The following is a 15,386-nucleotide window of genomic DNA, read 5'->3' as shown; positions in this document are numbered from 1 at the left end:
GGGATCTCGCCGGGGGCTGGCCTGTGTGGTCAGGGTGGGGAGAGCCCAGCGGCGGCCTGCGGAAGGCGCCAGGCTGCTTCCTGCTGGGGACGCACGGCTGAGCCTGAGGCCAGAGCCACACGCGGCTGCCCCAGCTCCTTCCCTCCTGTGCCCAGGCCAAGGGCAGGGCCGGGGGCTGAGGCTCCGCAGACCCCAGCCCTGCAGGGGCCACGGCACACAGCCAGGGTCTCAAGCCAACGAAACCACAAGAATCTGTCTTGTTTTTTAATTAAAAAAATAGAATAGTGATTTATTCCTTCAAGTACTCGGGTGTGCCCGCGGGGAGCTGTGCGCAGGCCTCCCCCGACGCAGGCAGAGGTCACAGGTGTCCTGGCGCCCAGCATCGCCCTGGCCTCTGGCGGCCTCTTCCTGCGGGTGGGGGGAAGTTCCCACTGCAACGGCAGCCCCCGAGGGCCCCAGGACAGCACTGCCGCCCCGGGACACCGGGTCCTCCCCCGCTCTGCCCTCTGCGCCCTGGAGTCGCAGCCATGGAGGGGACGTGGGCAGTGCGGCCACCGTCAGGTTAGCGTCGCTGCCCCGGAGGCCAGAGCGGCAGGACGGCCGTGCCAAGGCCCGAGGCACACGTGGGCTCCCGGCCCGGCCCCCGACTCACCCTCATCTCGGCTTCCGGGGGTGCCAGGAGTGCCGGGTCCTGAGCACATCGAGGCCATCGGGCGCAGAGCCCTGAAACGAGCCAGCCCGGGGCGGCTGAGACGCCAGCAGCTGCGCCATGTGCCCCAACCACACTCCAGGGACTTGGCCTGGGCTGGCTCACGTGGTGTGGGACCACCCCAGGCCTCCCCCCTCCCTCCCGTGGGGGGCTTCAGTCTCCTCAGAGCAGCCCCCGGCGCCCTGGCTGGCTCAGCTCAGGACACTGGCACCGCCCTCCTGGGCCCCGGCCTGACCCTGACCCGACAGGCCCGACAGGACGGGAGGCGACCTTACTGGGGGCTCCCTGGGGGCAGCTGCACCCTGCTCACCACACTTCCTGCCCCAGAGATGCGAGGAGGAAGTGGCGCCCGGGAGTGCCGGGGATGCGGCAGGGGCGGGTCCTGCCGGGAAGCACACACGGGGGGGGGGGGGGGGGGGGGTCGGCGGCTGGGCCGCGGAGGCTCTGAGAATCGCGGCGGCAGCCCTCCTGCCTCGGCCCCACCAGGCCTGGCGGTCCTGGCTGTGGACAGGCAGGCGAGGGCCGAGGCCCCTGCTCGTCCTACCTGGACGAGGCTCGTGGCTGCCGGCGCCCCTGGGCCACTGCTCTCCTCGCCGCTCCGCCTGTGCCGGTGCACAAAGCGTAGCTCGCCCAGGTCCAGGTCCTCGTCCTCGCTCTCGGAGGCCCCCCTCGTGGCTGCCGACAGGGTGGTGCGGACGCCAGGGGGCGGCAGGGTGGCCAGGAGGGCAGGGAGGGTGAAGGTGGCCAGGAACCGCGTCTTCAGCAGCAGGTAGGCCGGGTTGTCCTGGAGCCGCCTCCCCACCAGCTGGAGCGAGGCCTGCAGGCTGCCCGGCCTGGGCTCCGCCGGGCCCTCGGCTGTGCCGCCGGCGGCCAGGGAGGCAGCCTTGTGCTCCAGGGCTGTCTTGTGCAGCAGCAGACGGGACAGCACGCGCAGGCTGCACAGGGTCGGGGGCTGGTAGGGCAGGCTGCACTGCAGGGGGCGCACACTCACCCCCTGCCGCCCCTTCAGCCAGGCCTGAGCGGCCACCTCGTTCTCACAGGAGAGCAGGCTCAGGTCCAGGGCCCCCTTCTCGGACCCGGGCCACGGAGGGGGCAGCTTCTCCAGTCCCAGCTGCCCTCCAGGACCTGGTGTCCCTGCTGGGTCGCTCCTGGGGCCAGTGTCGTTGGGAGTGGGCAGCTGGCTGGGCTGGGGGGACGCCCTGGGCACAGGAGTCTCTCCGGCTGCAGGGCTGCGGGGCAAAGGCAGCGTGGGAGGGGTCGAGGGGTCCGTCTCTGTGTCCTTGGTGGCTGGGGGCGGTGGAAGCCCCTGGGGCGTCCCTGCTGGCGTGGGGAGGTTGGCCAGGGGCGGCAGCTGCACAGGGAGCAGGCCCTGGGCGGTGAGCACCCAGGTGAGCGGCAGGGGGACGCTGGGCGCCACTTGGGGCGCACCGGCGTGCGTGCCCAGGGCTGGCGTCAGGCTGAGGGGCTGCACCGGCTGCAGAGCAGGGCTCGGGACCAGAGAGATGAAGGAGGGTGCCTCCGGCAGGCCTTGCCTCGGGGCCACGGTGGGAGCCTCACACTGTCCCACACCACTCAGCTGCCACCTGGCTGGGACCTGGCCGGGGCCCAGGGCAGGGGAGGCGCCGCTGGCCCCTGAGACAGCCAGAGCGAGGGGCAGGCCCTGCAGGGCCGGGGACCTCTCATCTGCTGTCCTGGCCTCCTGGCAGGGGGCCGCAGGGCCTGGGCTGGCTGACACAGAGACGGCGGGCCCCGAGGCCGGCGGCAGGACCACAGGCGAGACCAGCAGCCGCGGAGCCAGGGCCATGGCGGCCTTCTTGGCACGGGCTTCCCGCAGATGCTTCTCCCGCAGCAGCTCGGACACCGTCTTGGGCTTGGGCCGGGGGCCGCACTGGGGAGGGGTGAGGGAGGACGGGGCCTGTGGCGCGGGCAGCTGCGCACTCCTTCTGTGGCCGGCACCCCTGGCAGCTTGCGGCGGCGGCGGGTTTGGGAGGACGCAGCCTGTGGGGAGGGCAGCGCTCCCTGAGCTCCAGAGCCTGGCCAGGGCAGCCCCTCGGCACCGTCCCCTTGGCAGGAGGCGCCGCATGACGAGGGGGGCCCCACCCACGCAGCCCCAGGTCTCCCTGATCATGGCTCCCACCAGGGCGGCGGGCACCAGGCGGCCAGGCCCTGACCGGGCCGCCTTCAATCGGCTGCTCTCCCTTCTTCCGTGAGAAAGGGCCCCAGGCCTGGCCTGCTTCTGCGGGAGTCAGGGGCCAGGGGTCGCGAGCAGGAGCGGCCCTGGCTGCAGGCGGCCCTTCCCGCCGAGGTGCCAGGGCCGTGCTGGGCTGGCGGGGAGCCCAAGGAGTGCAGGCCCGCGTGCCAGGGGCCCGGGTGGCCCTGGGGTGCCCCACCACACGAGGACAGAAGCGTGGAAGCAGTACCTGGGGTGCTCTGGGTCTTCGGGGGTGCCTGGAGAAGGAGGGATCGGAGCGTCAGCCCTCAGGCACCTCAGGCCGGGCCCCTCTGCAGACCCAGACCGACCCCACCCCGAGCCTCCCGCCGGTCCTCGCGTGGGGACAGGCCGCAGGTGCTGGAGCCAGCCTCCCACGGGCCTGCAGAGCTGCGGCCGCAGCGGGGCTGGGTGGGGACTCCCGCCCCTCCCGACGCACCCTCGGGCTCATCCTGGGCCGCTCCTCAGACAAGCGACACCTGTGTCCTCCCTCCGAGGGGCCAGGCTCTTGGTGAGCTCTGAGCTCCTGACCGCCACCGGCTGAGAACTCACCGGGAGCCCACGCAGGGCTCCATGCACACACGCCTCCCTGGAGGGAGCGTGGCAGTGGGCAGGGCAGGGCGCGCTACCTGAGCCAGGTGTGGCGCCGGGTTCCGCCGGCCGGCCTGCGGCAGCACGGGCAGCTGGGCCTTGCGCTCCTCCACAACCTTCATGCAGCCGGCGGTGTCGATCTGGAGCAGCTGGGAGACGCGGGGGGGGGGGGGGGGGGGCAGGACGTGAAGGGTCTGCTGGGCGGGAGACGGCTCTGCCCGTCTGCTTCAGGCCTCGGGGCAGCCCGGGCACGGCTCCCTCCCCTCCGCCCCCCCCACCCCTGCCCCCGATCTGGCTCACAGCAAAGGCCAGGGAAGGGGTGGTGTGGGGCCCACGCGAGTCGCAGGGAGACGCGGCCAGGGCGGGCTCACCTGGATGAGCAGGGCGAACACCGGCGTGCTGGGCAGGTGCCCGCGCCCCAGCTGCGCCCGGATGCGGTCGGCTGCGGTGGGCACACGGGAAAGCGTCAGCTGCACCCCCAGCAGCCACAAGGCACAGGTCCCTCCGGGCCGGCTCCCCGCCCCCGGCCGAGCCTGGCACGGCCACTGGGGGCACAGGGGAGGCCCCTCTCCGACACACCCCTCGTCCCCACCCGCCTCCCAGGGAGCTCCAGGGGCCCAGGCAGCACCTCGGGCCGGCACGGCGGCGGGCGGGGGCTGCGGGCAGGGCAGGGTGCCGCTGTCCACCCAGGGGGCCACAGCCAGCAGCAGCCTGCGCCTCAGGAGCCTCCGGTGCAGGGTGTGCCTCCGAGGCCGCTGCCCGTTCCGGAAAGTTCCACACCACAACCGCCGCAGGTGGGGTGCGGCCACGCCGTCACCAGGGCCGGGTGCTGGCGCTGAGCCGGGCAGGGGCGGCCGCCTCAGCTTCGCCTTCTGCAGGGGGAGAAAGGCACCTGAGCCCCAGGCCGGGCTGCTGCCACAGTGACCCCGCCCGCCCGGGCCGCCGCCGCGGGAGGGAGCTCACCAGCGAGCTGCTCCGGGCGGCCGTGTGCACCCTCAGCGCCCGCAGCACCGTCGCCAGGGGCGCGTCCGGCAGCTGCTCCCCACCCTGACGGAAGACCCCAGGGCTGGCGTGCGGCACACGGGCACCTCCCTGCCCCTCAGGGAGGGAGGAAGGGTGCGGTGGGCAGGCAGGGCCTCCCCAGGGAGGGAGGGAGGGGTCCCCGAGGCCTGGGTCCAGGCCAACACAGCCCTGCACAGGGAGGCTTCTGGTGTCACAAGGAATCCACGTGGCGTGGCAGCGTGGGGTGTGCCACGCCTGGCCGCGGCTCCCAGGAGGAAGGGCCGGCCCCGCCCACACCGTGCTCCGAGCTGCGCCTGCAGCCCCGGCCCAGGCCGCCAAGACTGAGCAGACCAGCTGGACGGAAGGGGATCAGGCCCCACGCGAAGACCCTGGGGGCTCCCGCTGCGGGGGGCCTGCACCCTCCCCCACTCCCGTCTGGGGGTCAGATGTCTGACACACCTTCAACCCCAAGTGCACCCTCGCTGAGCCGGGAAGTGGCTCTCCTATGCGAGCTTCAAGCAAGAGCTGGGAAAATGGAGGCCCCACTCGGCCAGCGCATGGGGCGTGCGGCTGGGCCACAGGCCAGAGCCCAGGCTGCCGTCCCCACCCCGTCACAGGGTAGCCGTGCGCCCACCCCCAGGGGCCTACCTTGCCCACTGCCTCCTCTGAGCTTGCAGGCTGAGGGTCTGCCGCCTCTGGGTGCCGGTCACCTCGCGGGACGGTGCTGTGGGTGCCAGCTGCCCTGCTGTCGGCCTGGGCACCACCGGCCGCCAGCTGTCCCATCCAGCCCCCGGCTGCCCCACCGCGAGGCTGGCCGGAGCTCTGCCTGGCAGGGACCCACAGGTCCACGGCCGGCACCACGTACTGCGGGGCCGGCGGCACCTGGCCGCGCCCCCGGGGCTCCTCCGGCTCTGCCTCCGAGTCCTCGCTGCCGCCGCCGCTGGTGCTGCCGGTGCCGCCGGTGCTGCCGGCGCTGTCGCTGCTGTCACTGCTGCTGGAGCTCCAGCGCACACTGCGCCGACGCGGCTGGCGCCGCTGCCGCTTCTGCGGGCGCTGCCGCTTCTGCGGGCGGGGAAGAGCCACCGGGGCCTCACCTGCCGTCTCCCAGGCCAGCCCTGGGGAGGCCCCACCAGGACACGGCCGGGGGACGGGGACAGCTGCTGACCGCGAGTCTCCCCTGGCCCACACCCAGCTGAAGGACGCCAAGGCCAGACACCGCACGTCCTTTCCCCCGCCACCCTCACTTCCCTCACCGCCCCCGGGACGCGGGTGCTGCGGCCTCCCTCTCACCATGATCTTCCACTTGCTCAGACACTGCGAGCCTGACCGGTGGGGCAGCTCAGACGCAATTTTTGCCCAGCGACCTACAAAACAAGACCTCCCTGGAACCTGCCCCGGGGACACGGCCTGCTGCCCACGGCCACGGCACGGGAAGGCTCTGCTGCCCCAGCACTGCCAGCAGGCCTCCTGCCACCCACGCGCTCCCGGGCAGTGGGCACCACGCGTGCTGGTGCCGTCTGGACGGCCAGCCTCTCAGGAGCGTCTGGCACACACACAGCCAGGCGGGCAGGCAGGGGCGCAGGGACGCGGGGCCCCTGGCCTCACACCCTCGGCGACCGGTGCTGCTGGCGGGGGGCCCAGGGCGCTGCTCTCAGAGGCAGCGTCCGGACTTGTGAGAGGCCCCTGCGCCCCGCTCCACAGCTGGGACTTCCTCAGGGAGACGTCAGGCCCACCAAGACTCAGCAGTGAGGCGCTCAGCCCACCCCGGCCCTCGGAGGCGGCGGGAACGGGGCGCCCGTCTCGGGAGCAGGCCACTGACCCACGTCGCGGTACAAGGCACGAGCAGGGGACGCACGAGAACGCTCCCGACGGCTCACGGGTTGGCACCCTGCTCGCGCAGCAAGAGGCTGACAGGATGACCGCCTGGTTTAAGACGCCCGCCCGGGGAGGAGAGGGCCGCGGCAGGCACTCCGGCGAGGTCAGCCACGCGTCTCCCCGCACACCTGCCTGGCTCGTACGTACCCACGCCGTGCTTCGCGATCAGCTGCATGAGCTGCTGCTCCTCGCGTGGACTCCAGCGCCCCTTCTTCAGGCTGGAGTGCAGCCTTCGGATGTACCTGCGGGGGCGCGGCGGCAGGTGACGGCCCGAGCCGCACGGGCTTCCTGGACGTGCTGCCAGGAGCGCCAGCCAAAGGAAAACCTCCCGGGCCCCGTCAACACCGAGGGCTTCTGTGCTTCAGAGACGCAGCGAGGCCCCCCCAGCCCGCGAGGGAGCCGCAGACCACGGGTCAGCCCAGGTCACACAGCCTGCTACCAGCAACCCCGCCCAGACCCAGCGCTGGTGCCGGCGCTGGCGCCGCAACCCTTAGCCCAGCTCCAGGCCCGGCCGCCCCACCCGGATCCAGCTCCCTGCTGGTGTGCCTGCGAGAGCAGAGGGCGGCCCAGCGCACGGGCCCTGTGCCCCGGCGGAGGCCAGCATGGACGCTGAGCTCGCTCCCGGCTTTGGCCTGGCCCAGCCCCAGCTGTCGCGGCCGCTTGGGGAGTGAGCCAGTGGGTGGGACGCTCTTTCTAACCCTGCCTTTCAGGTCAACAGATAGATCACACACAGAGGAGAGGCAGGCGCCAGCGAGCAGTGAGCCACGGGGAGCTGCAGCCCCGCAGGACAGCTGGGCTGAGTGGCCTGAGGGCTGAGCGTCGGCACACCGGGCCGCACAGCCACGCCCTGTAGGACGCGGACGGGCACAGTGACCACAGCCAGGCCTGTCAGGACGCAGACGGGCACAGTCACCACAGCCAGGCCTGTCAGGACGCGGACGGGCATGGTCACCACAGCCAGGCCTGTCAGGACGCGGATGGGCACGGTCGTTACTTCGTTCCTCTCAAGCTGAACGCGCCTCGGCTGGGTGGAAGGCCACATGCGCGTGCCGTTCTGCCCCGTTCTGCCCCTCGGGCTCCGCCACGAGGGCCGCCTGTCTGGGTAGCTGTCTCAGCTCCTCTGGAGCGGCCGCCGTCGCCCACAGGCTGCACTACCGTGCGCCACTGTCGGTATGTCCAGGCCTCCGCCCGCCCTATCCCGGCTCTTTGTTGTGGCTGTTGTCTCTAAACACGGGTTTATTTACTTAAAAGCCGAGTGAGATCCAGCTGCTGGCTCACTCCAGCCATGGCCACAACGCCCACAACGGCGTCCCACGAGCGGCAGGGCCCAAGCACTCGCGCCATCCTCTCTCCTCTCTCCCAGCGCACGGGCAGGGAGCCGGGCAGCAGAGGGGCGGCCGGCGCTCAGACACCGGCATCGCGGGCAGGGCTTCACGCATGCCGCAGTGCTGTGCCGTGGCTGAACATGGCAGGCGCCATGGGGCACCCGTGGTGCTGCGGGCACGGCTGCCTCCACGGCTTCCGGAAACACGCCCAGCCCTCGCCCATTTCTGAACTTGACTGTCTGCTCTGCTGGGGGTGACGTCCTAAAGCTGACGGTGGCGGGGCAGGCGTGTGGCTCAGCACGTTAAACCGCCACGAGGCAGACCTGCATCCCGTGCCGCGTGCCTGGTTCTGATCCAGCTTCCTGCTAGTGCCTCAGGTCCTCAGTCCCTGCCCCCACGTGGGAGGCCCGAGTGGACTCCTGCCCCGCCCGGCCCCGCCGGCCTGCAGGCACTGGGACCAGGAGGCAAGCTCCCGTCCATCCCTGCCGGCAACGGCGAGGATGGTGAGCACAGGAGCCCAGACAGCGCCGGCAGGAGACGTCTGCGGCTGGGCCCGGTCCTGTTCCCAGGGGACACGGAAGTCCGGGCAAACTGAGCCCTGCGGGGTCAGCCTGGGTACAAAGCCCCCGGGCCGCCCTCCTCCAACACATCACTCCCGGGCCACTGCCCCAGCCTGCCCTGCGGCCCACGAGGGAGCAAACCCAAGCCACACGCCCAGCCCCTCCCTCCTCCAGCCGTGTGCAACTCACCGGTCTCGGCACTGGGCATCGCTCCTACCTGGCACCTCTTGCCGGATTTTAAACCAGTTCTGCTCTCGGTGTTTGGCCACGGCCTGAAGCAACTTCTGCAGGAAACAGAGGCAGACGCGCCGCTGCTGGGGCTGGGCGTGGCGAGGGCTCCCCGGGCGCGGCGAGGGCTCCCCGGGCGTGGCGAGGGCTCCCCGGCTGCAGCGCGGCCGCAGGCTGGGGCGGCCTCCCGGGCCCGCACACGCACAGCGTCCTCCTCCGGGGCCCAGGAGCCCTTCTTCAGGCTGGGGTCCAAGCTCTTGGTCCAGCGGTAGATGAGCTGCATGGAGTCTCTGCCTTCCATGTAGTAGACAACTGGGGACAGAGGGCGGCGCTGGCCTCAGACCCCGCCCCGCCCCGCCCCGGGGCCCACGGCCCCGCCCGCTCCTGCCCGGGCCCCGAGGGCAGCCTCACTTCTGCGGTAGGGGATGTGGCTCCCGACGCGCATCTCCTGGACCAGCTGGGTGAGCAGCCGGTCCTCCTCGGCCGTCCACTCCTTGCGCTTCAGGGCTCTGCTGTGCTGCTGGAACGTCTGCAGGCACTGGAAGGCGCTGCGGCCCGTCTGCCCGCGCCCGGGAGACAAGCGGAGCTGGGGAGGGAGCCCTCGGGGACCCACGGGCGATGCCCTCCGCTAAGCCGCACTGCCGCCAGGCCCCCGTGCGGACACGGGGCACGTGCCACAGCAGCAAGGCACTGGCCCCGAGCGGCCAGGTCACTGCCGGCACTGCTCCGAGGACGGGCGCCTCCCGCCAGACCAGGTCGCGCCCTGCACATCCCGGCCTCTCCACACCCAGCTGCTGGCACCTCCTCCCGGCCCCACGTGCTGCTGTCCCCAGAGGGGAGCTCCGGGTTCCCGGGAAGGGCCCTGCCGGCCGCCCTGCCTGCGTCCCTCACACGTCCGCAGGCTGGACAGCTGACACTCAGCGAGCCCCTGGGCAAACTCGGCTTCACCTGAGCGGAGAGACCCTCTGCCAGGGCTGTGCTCCGGCAGGGGCCCCAGGCACCCGGCCTGCGAGAGACCGGGAAACCCAAGGGGCGCAAGGGAACCAGGGTGTGTGTGTGTGGGGGGGAGGCTCTGGTGACACCCGGCCGCTTCCCGGCCCCGCCCCACACCGCGAGGCCAGCCCGTGCCCGCCTGACCACCCCCTCGGCCTCCCCGGGCCCGGCCCCATCCTCACCCCCAGCTCCTCCGCGACCTTCTGCCACTCCAGGTGGCCGTGCGAGGCCGCGACGGCCCTCAGCCGCGCCACCTCCTCCGCGCTCCACTCCTGCTTGTTGATGCTCGGGTGCTCCGAGTTCTGCCAGAACTTGCGGACCTCCTCCGCGCTCCGGCCCCCTTCAAACTGCGCCAGGCACGCTCAGCCCCGCGGCCCCTTCAAACTGCGCCAGGCACGCTCAGCCCCGCTCAGCCCCGCGGCCCCTTCAAACTGCGCCAGGCACGCTCAGCCCCGCGGCCCCTTCAAACTGCGCCAGGCACGCTCAGCCCCGCTCAGCCCCGCGGCCCCTTCAAACTGCGCCAGGCACGCTCGGCCCCGCGGCCCCCTTCAAACTGCACCAGGCACGCTCAGCCCCGCGGCCCCTTCAAACTGCGCCAGGCACGCTCGGCCCCGCGGCCCCTTCAAACTGCGCCAGGCACGCTCGGCCCCGCGGCCCCTTCAAACTGCGCCAGGCACGCTCGGCCCCGCGGGCCGCCGCCCCCACCACCCCCGCTGCAAGTGGAGTCTACCCGGATCCCGCTCAAGAGGCGAAGCTGGGTGCGTGGAGACCACCGCCCGGGGAGGGGCCGGCCCGGCCCTGGAGACCACCCGCCCGAGGTGCCCGCCTGGGCGTGCTGGGCGTGCGCTGAAGCAGAGTGGTCGGGGGGCCCCGAGGGCAGAGCTCTGGCGCCGATCTGGCGCGGCAGGCCGTGGGGCAAGGCGCTGTGGCGGCTGGGCCCGGCCGCACTCACCGTGACGTTGGAGATCTTCTCCCAGTCGTGGCTGTCCAGCCTGCTGCCCAGAAGCACTTCCTCCGGGAGCTGGCTGGGAGGCCCAGGGCGGGGTCAGGCCCGGGCGCTGGCTCTCCCCGGACACCCCGCCCCTGCCCCCGGAGCCCCGCCCCCACCCCGACGCCCCACCCCTGCCCCCGGACGCCCCGCCCCCCCGGGCCCCTGCCCCCTGGAGCCCCGCCCCCGGACGCCCCGCCCCCCGGGCCCCTGCCCCCTGGAGCCCCGCCCCCGGACGCCCCGCCCCCCGGGCCCCTGCCCCCTGGACGCCCCGCCCCCGGACCCCTGCTCACTTGATGCGCTGGATCTCCCGCTCCGCCTCCTGGGCCTGCCTCTCCAGGGCCTGCCTCTCGGGCTCACCGGACACCTGGCTCTGTTTCTGGCGCAAGTACTCGAGCCTGTGAGGCAGGACGGAGCTGCGGGCGCTGTGCACGCCAGGGAGCCGAGACCCCACTTGCGTGGGCTGCCCCTGGCCCAGCGTCCTGCCTCCTCCCCAGTGGGGGGAGCAGAGAGCAGAGCCGTGTCGTGTGTGTGCCCCCCGACTCTCGGCCGCCAGGCCCAGACCCCTGCAGACACCCTAAGCCGTGCAGCATCGGAGCCCAGGGGCTCCCAAGCCCGCAGCTGCTGCTGCGTCGGCCAGAACAGGCCGGGAGGGGAGCCCAGCTCTCACTGCGGGGGCCACCTGAGCCGTGAACACGTGGCGGCCTTGGAGAGCCAGGTCCCGCGGCGACCCGAGACGCTACCTGCCCCAGCTGTGTCTGTCCCCTAGGCACCCGCCTCTGCCTGCAGGCCACCAGGAGGCCACGCGGGAGGGGGCACGGGCAGTCCAGGCCCTGCGACGCCCTTGGGTGTCCTCCGCGTCCCAGTGCCCTGGCTCCAGGAGGCACCGACACACACAGCGAGGCGGCGCGTGCAACACTGCCCTCAGCCCACATACAGAGCCCGGGGTCCCAGGGACACTGGCGGGACGCACTCCCAGGGCCCGGGACACGCGACCCACGCGACCCACGCGACCCTGTCAGACTCACTTTAGTAGCTTGGGCTGCAGCAGGCGCTGCAGGCGGTCGCTGACCACCGACTTCCTGAGCAGGGCTTTCTCCCAGCTCTTCCCTGGGGAGGGGAGCAAGGAAGCAGGGTCCGGGCACGCCCCCCCACGTGTCCACCACCACGCCCCAGGCTCCCAGAGCGAGTGGCCTCGGCCCAGCAGGCACAGCCCCACGGCAGCTGCTGGGGCCAGCGAGACGCGGCCTTTGCGTGTGGCGTGGTGACCTGGCGGCCAGCCAGCAGCCAGAGCCCGAGGGAGGCCTGAGAGCCGCGGCTGGCGGGGGCGGGGCCGGGGGCGGGGCTCACACTTGGTGACGAGGAGCTCCTCGAAGGTCTTGATGCCCTGCGTGGCCTTCTCCCGCGCGTCCTCGTTGGCAGGAGGCCCCTGTGAGAGCAGCGTCACCACGTGGACAGCGGCAGTGGCTGCCTGCCGGGCCAGCGCGGGGCCCTACCCCACACTGCTGCCACGTGGATGGAGGACACAGGACGGCTCAGTGACCCTGGGGCTGTAATGGGGGGACCACCCACAAGGCGCCTCACGGGGAAACACGCCCCAGGGGGCCGCTGCGCGGGGCGGAGACGGGGGCTGTGGTCCCCCCAGGACCCGGGCCCTGCCCACTCACCATGCCGGTGACCTTGTCCTTGAAGTAGGGCTTCATGAAGTGCCCGATGTACACGTTCTGCGGCAGGCCCCTGCTGCCTCTCGCCCGCGGGCCCTTGGAGCCAGCCAGCAGCCACAGGATCTCCTCCTGGCAACGACAGCGCCGGTGTGGGTCCGGGGCTCAGCGCGGCGGCTCGGGCGTGGGCGGCGCTGCCTACCTGCTGCTCCCGGTTCTGGGCCAGCAGCAGCCCCAGCTCGGCCAGCTTCTCCCGGACGACCTCCTGGTAGACCATGTTCAGCTGCAGGCAGGTCTCCGGGTCTTCGGGGAGGGCTCTGTCCGCGGGCTCGTCCTCGTTGTCGCTCGCTTCACCCCACCTCTCCTCCTGGCAGGAGCCGAACACCGCCGTGAGGGGCCAGACAGCAAGGCCGTGCCCGTCCTGGGGCCCCGGCTCACGTCTGGTCCGGGGGCAGTGGCCGCTCTGGCCCGAGACCACCAAGAAGTGGCTTTGCGGGCAGCACGTGCACGCAAGGAGCCGGCCGTGTGGGGGGAGGGGCACCTGGGCATGGCTCCTGGCCGGCCTGGCGTCCAAGCAGCCACTGCCCGTCTCTGCCGATCGCCAGATCTGTGCTCGCCCACAAGCCGCGTTAGCACCGTGCCCAAGGCCACGGCCAGGAACACCCACAGCAGTCAGACCGCGGCCTGGACGGGAGCCCCGCCGCTCCTGCTCCACCGTCCACGTTTGCAGAGCTCGGAGACAGGGTCCTCCACCCGCTGGCTCACTCCCCAAATGGCCACAACGGTCAGAACTGGGCCAGGCTGGAGCCAGGAGCCAGGAGCTTCTTCCAGGTCTCCCGCGCGGGTGCAGGGGCCCACACGCTCGGGCCGCCCTCTGGAGCAGGGTCGGAAGCGGAGCGGCCGGGACTTGAACCGGTGCCCGGTGGCGGCCGGCGCTGCAGATGGCCACCTCTTCAGCTGCCCCGCTCCTGCTCCACCCATGCCGCCTCCCTGCCCGCCCTGCGGAGCAGCCAACGACGGCTGCAGAGTGCGCGTCTCGCTGCCCCCGTGGGAAACCCAGACGGAGCCCCCGGGTCCAGCCCAGCTGTCCCGGTGGTTTGGGGAGTGAACCTCACACAGAACACCTTTCTCTCTCCCCCTCAAATGAACAAATAAATAAGCAAACTTTGGGAAAAACAAAGACGGCCACTAGGAGGCGCCCCAAACAAGCTCCACAGGGAAACCGGAATTCTGCAAAGCAGCTTACGAACGTTTCCCAAAAAAAAAATCCAAAAAAACAAAAAAGCAGGAACCGGCGCTGTGGCGAAGCGGGTAAAGCCACCGCCTGCAGTGCCGGCATCCCCTATGGGCGCCGGTTTGAGTCCCGGCTGCTCCTCTTCTGGTCCAGCTCTGTGCTGTGGCCTGGGAAGGCAGTGGAGGAGGCCCGAGTCCTGCGTGGGAGGCCCCGAGGAAGCTCCTGCCTTCAGATGGGCGCAGCTCTGGCCGTTGCGGCCATCTGGGCAGTGACCCAGCGGATGGAAGGCCTGCCTCTCTCTCTGCCTCTCCTCTCTACCTTCAAATAAATAAATAATTACACGCAGCCCGGCGGCGCCCGCTTCTGGGGCGGCTTCAGCTTCAAGGAGACGCTGTCCAGTGCCTCGTTTTTTTAGCGAAGGTGCAGCCAAGCGACAGGGGCTCAAGGGCTCCCTCCCCCACCCCCGCGGGGAGGCGGCGCCAGGCCCCGCACAGCCGGGTCGGGCCAGGGTTACCGAGAGCGGGGAGCCGCACATGTCCACGTCGCAGTCTTCGTCGGGCAGCGAGTCTGCTGGAGACGGAGCGCACAGAGCCGTGAGCAGCCCGGGCACGGCCGCGGGGCCCCGGGGGAGGCGCGTGGGCTGCGCGTGCTGAGAGCCTCCGGGGGCACCTCGCCAGGGGCGCGCCCCTCCCCCAGGAGGGCTGGGCGGGGCACACGGCGGGGTGGGGGGCGGCACTGCCAGAACTCGCTGGGCTACGAGGGGCCGGGTCTCCTTCCGGGCCACAACCAGGGACGGCCCGACCAGGCGGGACGCGCCCCACGGGGACTGCAGCTAATCGGCACGGGCACCCGGACAAGAGACAGAAGCCTGCTCCAGCGCCGAGCCCGGGCCCAACTGGACAGCGCCCGCCGAGCGGGGGTGGGGGGTGGGGGCTGCCGGGGAGCCCAGGGGGACGCGGGCAGGAGCACGACGCCGGCCAGGCCCACGCGCTCCCGAGGGCCTGAGCCCGCGGCCAGGCGGCAGCTGGCACCAGCGGCAGGGTCGCGGTGCTGGCGCTCTGGCTAATGGCCAGGGCGTAACCACACAGCCGGGAGGACCTAGGGCAGCCCTGGCTGTCCGAGCCGCCCCAGGGGACTCACCTGCTTCGGCGGCCCCCGAGGCCTGCGGCGGAGCGCGGGGGCCCCCGGGCTCCGACAGCCTTGCCAGCGCCTCCACCTCCATCTCTCGCGTCGCCGTCCGCGGCTCCTGCCTGCCTCTAGCACAGGGGCGGGGAGCTGCGCGCCGCGGCCGAGCCGACGCCCTGGGCCGCGGCGCCCGGTCCCGGTGGGCACTCTTCCCAACGCAGCTCCCCGCTACCGCGCCCGGAGAGGCAGCCGGGGCGGCCCGCGTGCAGGAGGAGAACGGGGCTCGGGGCGCCAGCCTGGCCCAGCGCTGGGTCCCGGGGCCGCCCGGGGAAGCAGCCGGCAGATGCGAGCTCCCCCTCGGCCTCTCACAGACAAGCCTAGAGCCGGGGTGCGCCCGCCCCCGCCCCGACGCCCCCCGGGGCCCAGCCCCGGCGGAGCCCCTGCATCTGCAGCGCCACAGCCCCCCGAGCCAGGGCGGAAGCACACCGCGGGGCCCGGCGCCCGGTCCCGGCACCTCCGGAGGCCTGCGTGGACGCTGCCTCCGCCCTGCGTCTCCACATCCCCGGGCCGACCCGCAGCGGTGAGCGGCCCGTCCCGCGGCCGGCGTCCAGCGGGGCCCCCGGCCTCCCAGCCCCTGCAGGGACGGCGGCACGCCGGGCCGCGGTGACAGCCGCCCCCAGCCCGCGGCGGGGACAGCGCGCAGCCCCGCACGCCAACACCGCAGCCACAGCCTCACTTACCTTCGCGGCCCGCACGGTCGCCCTGACGACCGCAGAGCGGCGCTTCCCGCACCCCCGGAACTCAAGCGCCGCGCGCAGGAAGTCCCGCCCCCCGGAGCCCACCGCCGGAAGTCCCGCCTCCCGCGACCCGGGGCACGCCGCCGGAA

General features: G+C 72.5%; 1 protein-coding gene across 4 annotated transcripts; it reads right to left on the bottom strand.

The window, feature by feature from the left end:
• Positions 1-250: 250 nt before the first annotated feature.
• Positions 251-15,337, bottom strand: SNAPC4 (small nuclear RNA activating complex polypeptide 4). 4 transcript variants are annotated; one of them, XM_070058979.1, is made up of 24 exons: positions 15,241-15,337; positions 14,516-14,631; positions 13,890-13,945; positions 12,344-12,508; positions 12,148-12,273; positions 11,831-11,909; positions 11,509-11,590; positions 10,774-10,878; positions 10,445-10,517; positions 9,675-9,839; positions 8,911-9,058; positions 8,705-8,811; positions 8,461-8,555; positions 6,534-6,628; positions 5,802-5,875; positions 5,160-5,573; positions 4,473-4,556; positions 4,138-4,381; positions 3,881-3,951; positions 3,548-3,658; positions 3,130-3,157; positions 1,254-2,707; positions 653-723; positions 251-408 (listed from the first exon to the last, which is right to left on the bottom strand). In XM_070058979.1, the coding sequence occupies exons 2-23, from the start codon at positions 14,595-14,597 to the stop codon at positions 655-657; spliced, it is 3,927 nt and encodes a 1,308-aa protein (XP_069915080.1). In that variant the 5' UTR covers positions 14,598-14,631; positions 15,241-15,337; the 3' UTR covers positions 251-408; positions 653-654. The 4 variants fall into 4 exon arrangements, with proteins under 4 accessions (XP_069915080.1, XP_069915085.1, XP_069915095.1 ...); XM_070058984.1 differs by having other exon boundaries at positions 13,890-13,942; XM_070058994.1 differs by lacking the exon at positions 4,473-4,556 and having other exon boundaries at positions 15,241-15,336.
• Between the last annotated feature and the right edge of the window lie 49 nt (positions 15,338-15,386).

The sequence above is a fragment of the Oryctolagus cuniculus genome, chromosome 1 (genome assembly GCF_964237555.1).
Source record: "Oryctolagus cuniculus chromosome 1, mOryCun1.1, whole genome shotgun sequence".
Lineage (NCBI taxonomy): Eukaryota > Metazoa > Chordata > Mammalia > Lagomorpha > Leporidae > Oryctolagus > Oryctolagus cuniculus.
The sequence above is the reverse complement of the archived record's forward strand: the minus strand, read 5'-3'. Positions and strand labels throughout refer to the sequence as shown.